Raw genomic sequence first — 10,326 nt, 5'->3', positions numbered from 1 at the left:
TCAGTCTCCTCTCACCCATGGGGCCCCCTCAGGGCCGCTGTGATTCCAACCTGGTAGGGCCATCCAGTCAGGTGGCTACATTGATATTTCAATGGGTCAGCTGGCCTGTGACTCCTTCACTGCCCTTCATCGTATTGTCAATCAGCCAGGCAGCTATTCTCAGCATCTGACTGACCACACGGTCTGTCAGACATGCTGTGATTTGGCCAGGGTGGACAGTCGCTCACCAGATACAGTTGCCTATCAGGCAGTCACAGATCTGTCCATCAGTCAGCCTGAAATTCCCTCAGGATAACCCTCCTTTATACATCATCAGACAGTGTAACATCCAGACACACTCCCTCAGGCCAGATGCGACTCCCAGCATTAGTCAGCCATTCACAACATCCCGCCACCCAGGCAGGCAGCAACAGCACGGGCCATCAGTCAGCCAGCCTGGCAGTCCCTCAGGAGGCTGCCTGTCTTCTACACCATCAGACCAGCAGCCCCAGCCTGTCCCAGGAGGGCATAATTTAGTTAGATCCTCAGTACCTCACAGCATCAGGAAATGGCACCATCCGTTCCTCAAACCCCCCCTCTCCCTGTTGGTCCATGGGTTATGTAGTCAACCAAATGATTATACAGTTTAGCAAATGGTTGTTCTGTCTGCCTGCCTGCCAGCCTAGTTGTGAACTAGTTGGGAGAAATGGCCAGTGAGTCTGAAGTCCCATTACCTCCTGCTTACCATGAATGGACCAACTAGCAGCATATGCTCCACCATGCATCCCCTTCCCTCCCTTATTCCTTCGAGAACACAGTCAGACACTGGGCCTCGCATGCTCCCAGTCTCCCTGGACAAGCAGAACCCTCTTATTCCCAGGAGTCCAGTCCAACCCATAAGAATGGCTTAAGGCATGACTGAAGCTGGAGGGGCTTATGTAGGGGTCTGTGGGTGTTGGGCAAACATCCCTTTGTCAACCTTAAAGAGAAAACTGCCAGTTATTTTACCGGAAAAAGATAGCTTTATTCAGGAATAGCTGAGAGTTGCAATGCAGGACAAGCAAGCTATGACAAAACCATATGCAAGTGCAATAAACAAAGGAGAGGAACATTATGTTATGGAGGAGGAAGTTGGGAGGGGTTGTTTGGAACAAAAGTCTACTGGAGAAAAGCAAGAGTTCATAGTGATGATGGTTTTGCAGTGGCTCAGTTGCAGGCGTAGTCAGTTTCTTCTAGGAGATACAATGTGTTATCTTTCCCTGTTGGGGGCCTGTAACTGACATTCTTTCCTGTTGGATACTTTTGTTGGGTCTGTCATTGATACTTTTTGCTATAATGGACATGGAGCAGTAAGTTTCCTCTACCAGCCTCCCCTTCTAGCATCCCGAGTCCATTTTAGTAAGGCTTCCCTTTATTAATTTTTATACCTTGGTCTTCCCCAAACAGTATATATAACAGTATATATAATGTAGTGGGTAAAAAGGCTTGGATCTTGGAGCCTAGCTACCTGGGTATAAATCCCAGCTCCACCATGTACTAAATTATGTGACCTTAGACAGTTTCTTCATCTGTAAAACTTCGGATGAGTGACATGGGGTGGGTATCTCCCACTCGTCCAGAAATGAATCTTTCCAGACTAGCATCTGTCCTGGAGACCTCAAAAGTAAGAGGCCACCCTATAATTCCTGTGTCCCACTCCCAGCCACTTGTCTGTTCATTCAGCATTAATTTAGTGCCAGGTATATATTGCCTTGCCTAGTGCTTGAGCCAATATAAGGTCTTATCCATTGCATGCTGTACAGGTTTGACCTGTTTTTAATGTAAACCTCGTATTCGAGTGTACCACACACACAGAAAGAGGGCACAGACCGTGGGTGATCAGTGTCACGAGTTCTCACAAGCAAAACACACGTGGAACCAGAACGCAGGTTAAAGGAACATCCTAGCCAGATTCCAAGAACACTTAATTCTGTAACATCCTGAAATCCGGTTGCATCTCCCAAACACTGGTGAGTCATAATTTAATTCGCAGTACTTTTTTGTCTTTCTTGGTGATACATACAATAATGGTGCATTTTATGATCAGTGGTGACTCAGGATCAACCGGTAGTAGGAAGAACAGCAGCAGCAGCATCTAATGTTTGTAGATGCCTCCCAGGCACTTTGCAGACACTTGAATTCTCTCCGCAACCCTGTGGAGTATGGATTTTTAGTCTCGGTTTTAAGATCGAGAAAACTGAGCCCAGAAAGGTCAAGCCACTTGTCCACGGTCAATACTTTTCTGCCAAGCCCAGGCCTGCTGTAAGCAGCGCTCCTGGGGCTTCAGAGGTTGTGCGATATAAGGTCTTCTCCAGGACAAAGCCTACTGAGGGGGTCCCAGCACACCAGATTTCTGGGGTTTCCTAGCAGGGAGTGGGGAGGCAGGCGAGTGATAGTTTTTCAGTTTCTCTGGCTGTAGGGGAATTCTTAAGGAGCAAAGTCAGCTCCCATCTCCCACACCTCCACCCTGGCCCTGGCTCTCCTTTGCTCCCTCCCCTGACCCCCAGACCGCACCTCGGATGGTTCGAAATTCTTCCACTGGTCTTGCAGATGGATGAAGCCCGTCCTCTCTGGATCCTCCTCACTGCTCTCTCTCTCCCCACTCCCCTCCTACCTGAGGTCTTGAATCCACCAGACTGCAGAAATGGGAAGGAGTAGACACGTCTGCTAAATCTCTGATGTGCAAGAGCTTCTAATCACTCCCTTGGAAATAGCTTTAAACACCAGGGACAGTTTTGAGTTACTCCTTTTTCTTTCTGGTGACTAATTCTTAGAAGAGGAGGGGGGACCCAACGGGTCTCAGTTGGAAATCAGTTACATATTGTTACCGCCGTTGCATAGATGAAGAAACTGAGGCTCAGAGGTGGGGTATCTTGCCCAGGTTCTAGAGCAGATCTATCTCAGTCTTTTTGTCTCTGCCATTGCCACTGGCCAGGACTTGGTTTATGCTGAGAACTGGGTAGAACCAGATTTTAAAACTGAGAGGAGTCCTGCCCATCAGGAACCTGGTGTGTGAGTTGTGTGCGTGGAGAGTGAGTAAGCCTGACCATTGAGTTTCTCTTGATCTAATATTGTGTTGAATGAATGTTGTTGTTTTTTTTTTTCTTAAATAAGTAAGTGAATAAATCACTCCTGCTCGTTCACCATGCTCAGCCTCACACCAAGCTTTTCCTCTCCTCGGGGCCTTTGCACAGGCGGTTCCCTCTGCCTGGAATGCCCTCCCCCCAAAGATTTACAGGTTGACACCTCTCTCCTTAGGTTCTGCACTACTGTCACATCCTCCTGGTGGCTTTCCCTGAATGTTCCATCTGAAGGCCGTTCCCCCTCAGCATATCACAGCACTTGTCACAGTCTGTAACTATCTTTCGTTTCTATTTGATTCCTGGTTTCGTATCTGTCTCCTCCACTAGAATGTTGACCTCACTAGGTTTTCTTCCCACCACTTTAGCTCCAGCCCCTAAAGTAGAGCCCGGCAACAAATGTTCGTGAAAAGAAAGAAGGGCAGAAGGAAACAAAGAAATAAATGAGGGCATAAATGAGTGAATAAATAAATAAATGAAATAGGATAGATGAATAAAAGAGACTTTGGGGATAAAGGACCCCAAATGTCCACATTTGGAATATAAACCAACTGAGATTTAGAGAAACAAAAAGACAGTTATTTTATTTTGGTTTCAAAATCCTTGTGTGAGGAGAACCGAGAAATTCTGTATAAAATGGGGCCCTGGCTACTGCTAGGCTGAATGTTGGGGACCAGTCTGAAATAACTGCATTGGAAGGGTCGGCGGGGAAGAAACAGGGCCTGAGGGGCCCGGAGGCCAGGAGTGGAGGGCAGCAAGCAGCAGCTGCCAGGGGAGGAGGCTCAGAATTGGTGGGGAGGGTGACTCAGTCGTCCCACTCATCGTCCTCATCCTCGTCGCCGGCCTGGTCCTCCCCTTCGTCTGGAGGGAGAGAGAAAGTGGGACTTAAGATGGGCAGATGGGTTCAAAGGCCGTGGGTTGGGTGGAGTTCCTGGGGTCTGAGAGGTCAAGACTCAGGGTTCTGGGGGGCTGAGCTCTCCTGGGGGCCCGTGCAGTTGGATGAGGAAGGGGCCCTTCAGAGGAGGGAGAGTTAGGGTGTGCGTTGGAGTTGGAATGGAAGTTAGTATCATCGTCAAAAATGTGGTTAGTTGGGATATTACCGTCACACAAGGGTTAATGTTAGGTTTGTTACCTAATGGGGTGAATTTAAGTATTACTAGCAAAGGCGGAATATATTACAATATTACTGTTTCATAGCATGCTAATGTTAATATTATTGACCCATAATGGGTAATTGATGATCTCACTGTCAGAAGAGGTTTGTTCAAATATTGTCGTGTAATGGATTCATACTCATCTTATGGACATACCGTGGGATTAACGTTAATACTGTCAGTGGTAGGTTGAGGTTCAGGTTACCCTCATCTAATTGTCATATAACGGCAATATCATTGCCACATCAGGGGATTCACTGTTAACATTATTACAGAAACACTGGGTTGATTATGATATTATTATCACATTATGAGCTTGTGTTCCTCTATTGACACACGGAGTTCAAGTTATTATTGTCCAAGGTGGGGTTCTCTAGAATATCATCACCCATGGGCTAATATTAGCACTCCGGAGCATATGGGATTACGATTACTATTGTGGACATACCGTGGCACTAATGTTAATGTTATTGTCAAAGATAGAGGGAATTATATTACTGTTCCAGGATGACAGTGTTAACACTAAGAGGAGACTGATACGAGAGTCATGATGGGGTGACTGTTGCTATTGATGGTAACCGGTGTGCTTGTTTTTAGGCCCACCCTGGCCTGGGAACCGGGCTCGCCACACTGGCAAAGGGCGGGCTCTCACCTGAGGAGTGGATGGCTTTGCTTCTCTTCTGCATCACATGCATCAGGGCTCCCACCAGCCCTTCTGAGCTCTGAGGCGGAGGCTGCAAGGCTGAGCTCTCTGGGGCCCCGGGCGTCTGCAGCAAGCAGGGTGCAGCACAAAGGGTTCAAGGCCTGTGATAGGAGCACTCCTTCCTGCCCCCTCCTCTTTATTTCCCCTCCCATCCGCTCCAGTCCCCTTCGGGATTCCCAGCCTACCTCTCCCCACCGGCCTCCCAGCCCTGTCACTGAAACCCAAAAGCCTGGGACCTCCGTCAGTTTCAGCCCTGCCCCCCACCATATCCTGACTTGCCCAGCACCCCCGAGTCCCAGAGCCCCCCAGTCCTCCATCTCGCCGTTCTTCACCTTGTTCAGCTGAATTCCCTGCCGGATTTGATCCAAAAGTGCCCCCCGACCTCCACCAGGAGCCAGGGCCCCCGTGGGCCCCAGAGCAGGAGGTGGGGGAGGGCCCCCTCGGCCTGGGGGTGGGGGCCCCCGGGGAGTGGGTGGGGGTGGAGCACCTCCCAAAGGTACAGGGGGCAGTGGACCAGAACGACCCTTACTGCTCCCCATAGTAGGGGGCCGGGGGGCCTGGTTTCCTCCTCTGGATGGTGGTGGGGGCGGTGGAAGCGGCTCTGAGGGAGGAAAATAACACAGAGCTATTGTTACAGTTCTCCTCAGAGTCTCCATTTTGCTCATTGTAACATGGGCGCCCCAAATGACCACCTCTTGATTCAAGCAGTATGAGGGTTTCCATGACGACTGAGTGACTGTTTGCAGTGTATCTCTTAGGAACCAGCTACTAGGGCTGGAGAAGAAGGGGGGCGCTCACCCTGGCGCCTCATCTCCTGCCGCACAGCCTCCAGGCCACCCTGGTCCTCAATGAAATCGTAGATAAGTTTGGAGGTCTCGGCATCCGTGAGCTGGGCCTCACTGATTCCTGCCCTGGAGAACAGACTCCGCAGGTCCGGGTCCAGGTTATTTACCTGCCCAGGAGGAAAAAGGCCAGGGCAGGGGTGGGGGAATAAGGCGGATAGGGGAGGGGTACGGGTTAGCATTGGGTCTGCCCCAAATGGGTATCTGAGAGAAGTGTAGATAGGGTGGGGTCTGGGGGTAGGTCTGAGCCAGGGGACTACGGAAGGGTAGGTGGGTAGTTAAGTGGGTCAAGGGGTCTTCAGAATTACTCACGTCAAATCCATTCTGGGGGTCCCACCCCACGTGGCTGACATGTCTGGGGGAGGTGAGGAGTTCCCAGTGAGGCCCCACTGACCTTCCTTCCCTCCCTTCCTAGTGAAGCCCTCTTGCCCTCCCCTGCCCAGAGGGACTCTGAGGGGCCAGAATTAATGGATGAGTCCTAAGTGAATGAATGAGTGACTGAATGAGAGCAGTAGTTAGGGAATTAGAAGGGGTCCATGGTTTGTAGCGCCCATCTATCCCTTTTTCTACCAACCGTCCACCCATCCATTTGTCCACCTAGCCATTTGCATTCACCTGTCAGACCCCCGATCTATCGTGTATTTGTCTTTCTACTCATCTGCCCACATACATGTTTACCCATTGGTCTGCCAACCTGTCTTCACACACACTTGTCCATCTACCCATGTGCCCGCCTTTCAATCCATCCACTCTTTTGCTGCCTATTCAACCACACACTTCTATTTATCTACTGAACTGTCCGTTCATCCATGCATCTGGCCACCTATCCATCCCCATCCACCTTCTCTGTGAACCAACCAGATATCCATCCGTCTGTCCACACACTCATCCACTCACCCATCCGTCTACCCTCCTACTTCCCATTTACCTATCTACCCATCCATCCAACCAACCCATTCATTCATTGGTTCATTCATTCATTCATTCATCCAACCAACCATTTATCTACCCACCCACCCATCCACTCACCCACCAGCCCACCCAGGGTGGGACCAAGGTGAAGCAAGTGAGGTGCCTAGGGTGCAAAATTTAAGGAGGCCCTCACTCTCCGAGTCATGAATTGCAGTTTCATGACCCTCAGAGTAACTGCCTCTGTAAATTTTGCAACCTTGGTGCCTCGTTTGCTTTTTGCTAGTCTTGGCCTTGCACCCACCCACCTATCCACTCATCTACCTACCCACCCACCCATCCATCTGCCCATCCTTCCATCCACCCAGCTCTCTTCCTATCCATCTTTTCATCTGTCCCCCACAACAGGGATCTGTGGGACTAGTGGGGAGAGGTTTCTCACTTGAATCCACTTGGTGCACCAATATCAGCCTTGCTGATCTTCTTCTTCCCTGAGCGTTTCTTCTCAGCTGGGCCAGGCCCAGGCACTGGGAGCCCACGGTATCGTGAACTCGTGATGTCCGGGTTCTGGATGTCCACTGTTACTAGCCCCAGGGACAGTTGGCCAGATGCCAGGCCTGTGGGGAGAACAGGGTGATTGAGCCATTGACCTACTTACCTACCAACCAAAGCACAGGGGCAAGAGACAGGGCCAGTGTTGGGGGAATCTGTGTGTGTGTTTGATGGTCATGAAGGGAGTGGGTGAGGGGTCCAAATAGGGTTTATGGAGAAGTGGATGGGTGGGTTCCACAAACCATTCTTACCTTCACCAACTCATTTATTATTCATTCACTCACATTTATCACTTAAGTATTGATTCATCCATTCACAGCTCATTGACCAATTAATTTGTTAAATTATTCATTTATTCAGTCAATCATTGATTTCTTCACCAATTGAAATGTTATGTCACTTATTCATTTATTCATTGTTCAATGCATTCACTCATTCGTTAGTTGAGTCAATCATCCATCAATCCATTCATCCATATATCCACATACTCATTCACCTACACATCTATACATCTATGTTTTCACCTTCCCATCAATTCATCCTCCACTCAACCATCTATCCACCCACTCATTTGCCCACTTATCTCTGCACTCCCCCAACTACTCATCCATCCACCCACTCCCCACCCATCTATCCATCTACTCCCTCACCTGCCTGTCCACCCAGAGATGCAGGGAAGAATCAGCACTCACCTCCTTGGTCTCCACCTGGATGTGGGGGCAAGGGTGGGAGCCCTCCTCTTCTCTCTGGAAAGATGGAATGGGTAGAGAGCTATTACAACCCTGACTCAGGTTCCCTTATTACCCTCCTTGAACTTGAGGACTCACCTTCATTGGCTGGTGCTGGTGGTGCGGGTAGCTGGCGTCTATCTGTGAAGAGACAGGTGGACTGGGAACCAGAACCATAAGAGGGGCTTCTCTAGCTCCCTACTCTCGCACACACTTCTGCCCAACCTCCTTTCCTCCCCGAAGGCCTCCTCACCTCCACTTTGCCTCTGATTCCTTTTTTGGATCTTCTCCTGCACCAGGGCCCGGAAGGCCTGGGCCTCGCCCTCGTCTGCAAAGTTCAGCCCTGCTTGGCAGGCCTGCATACATCTTGGGCTCAATAGCCTTGCAGGCCCCCCCGCACCTTTCCCATCTCCTCCCCACACCCCACCTGAGGCCGAGGGGTTGAGGGGTCACTCACATCTCCAGCAAAGGTGTGGAAGAAGGGGGTGGGAGTGGAGTAGACCAACTGTGAGTACAATTCCTGTTCCCAGAGCAGCCGACCAGTCTGGAGAGGTGGGGGAGGGGGAGCACATTAGCACGGAGGCATGTCCTGGGTGGCAGGCCTCTGTTATCTGGGCAAGAAAAAGGGTGTCCTAATTTGGCGCCCCAGGGTCTGATCAGAGACTTCCAGCTTATAGTCAGAGAGTTGGGGGTCTAGATGTCGGGTGTGGAGGGTAGGGGTACAGTATGGGAGTTAGACATTGCAGTCAGAGATTTGGATTTGGGGTTCAAGGCCCTAGATGTGGGACTTGGGGGCTTGAATATGAGGATTTAGGACTCCAGTCCTAGGAAAGTGAGCCCATTCATAGACTCCATCTTACACCCTTCCTTTATGGGAGCCTTCATTTGGGCAGGTAGGGCTCTAGTACTGGGAGTTGGGGTTGAGATTTGAGGCTCAGACACACAGACTTGAAAGTTTTGGGGATGGGGGATTCAGTCTAGGTATATGCAATTTGACGTTTGTGAGGCAGAGCTATGGCTTGGAGCTAGGGTCCAGGAGTTTTGATGGGGGATTTCTGGGACCCAAAAGGTTGAGTTTAGAACAGATTTGAGGTTCAGGTAAAAATACAGTGCTCTTTTTTTGGGGGGGTCACGAAACAGATTAGATTTAGGAGCTACACTAATAGCTGGGGGTTATAGATCTTGACATAGGGGTTCTGGGGTCCGTCATCAAAGACAAAGAAAGTCAAACCAGAGTTTGACGTCTGGATGAAGTCTTTGGTTCTGGGGCTCAGGGGTTCACTGATCTGTCTGAGGCCGTGGGGCTTTGGACGCAGATCTGGGTTTGCGGTTGAAAACTGGTTTGCACGTCCAGCGGGGGGATGGGGGTCACCTGAAGGCCGTAAAGACGGATGAAGTAGGACTTCTGGGGGTTATCCTTCACGAAGCACACAGCCCCACAATGCTCCTTGGTCCAGTGCTCAGCTCCAGGAGGCAGTGCCAGGTACAGCTGAACAACAGCGGTGGCCAATGTCTGGGAGGGGAGAGCAGGGCTCAGGGGAATCCGGTCAGCCAGAGGGTCTAGTTCTTCCTTGGCCGTGGCTGTCCTGGCTCCAAAGCAAGAGCCGCAGCCAGAGGGAAAGTAGATAGACATCGCAATCAAGATCTTCCTGAGATCAGTGAATGGGGGTAAGTTGGGTTTTAGGAGAGGAGATGATGGAGAAGGGAGGGAAGAGGGGCAGAGGGGTAGAAAAGGGAGGAAAGGAGAAGGATGGGGAAGATGAGGAGGCAGAAGATGAGGAGAGGAAGAGGAGGAAAGGGAGGGAGACAGGAAGGGCCAGGAGATCCCCAGCTCACCCAGCATTTCCGACCCAGCATCTCGAAGAGTCGCTGGTTCTCATGGTCCTGGAGGAGTGTGGAGGGTATGTTCTGCTGAACCCCTGGTCCTCCGCGACCCCCAGACCTGCCTCCCACAGGGCCCCCACTCATGGTGCCTCCTGCCCTTGTCCTCTCCGGCCAGGCTCTGGGTGCAGGGTAAGAAGAGGAACTTCCGCAGTGCGCAGGGGAACAGGAAGTACAAAAAACCACAAGGGAAACAAGTCCTTCAGGGGCCCCTGGGTGGGCCCAGCCTCCTCCTCCCTCCCTAAGACAGGCTTGGACCCTCCTCCCTCAGAATGGGGCCCTCCTCCATTTGACTAGTTAAGATCCATCTTTTGGACCAGCTCATGTCTTCCTCCTTCTTTCTTACTCCCTGAGGCCCATCTCCCTCTGACTGGCTCAGACCCTCCTCTCTCTCATTGGCTGGGAGCAAGAGCTAGGCCACTGCTGTACTTCTGCTGGAGGACGCTATGGTGGGGAACA

At 50.9% G+C, this 10,326-nt stretch overlaps 1 protein-coding gene across 1 annotated transcript; it reads right to left on the bottom strand.

Annotated features, from left to right (window-relative positions):
* Window positions 1-3,655: 3,655 nt before the first annotated feature.
* WAS (WASP actin nucleation promoting factor) lies at window positions 3,656-10,011 on the bottom strand. Its single transcript, XM_034649469.1, has 12 exons — window positions 9,823-10,011; window positions 9,359-9,499; window positions 8,444-8,530; window positions 8,240-8,342; window positions 8,086-8,127; window positions 7,951-8,004; window positions 7,149-7,323; window positions 6,110-6,152; window positions 5,754-5,907; window positions 5,288-5,556; window positions 4,905-5,019; window positions 3,656-3,959 (listed from the first exon to the last, which is right to left on the bottom strand). Exons 1-12 carry the CDS (start codon window positions 9,952-9,954, stop codon window positions 3,904-3,906), a joined length of 1,371 nt encoding a protein of 456 aa, XP_034505360.1. The 5' UTR covers window positions 9,955-10,011; the 3' UTR covers window positions 3,656-3,903.
* Window positions 10,012-10,326: the final 315 nt, after the last annotated feature.

Source organism: Ailuropoda melanoleuca, chromosome X (genome assembly GCF_002007445.2).
Source record: "Ailuropoda melanoleuca isolate Jingjing chromosome X, ASM200744v2, whole genome shotgun sequence".
NCBI lineage: Eukaryota > Metazoa > Chordata > Mammalia > Carnivora > Ursidae > Ailuropoda > Ailuropoda melanoleuca.
This window is presented reverse-complemented; position numbering and strand designations above follow the sequence as displayed.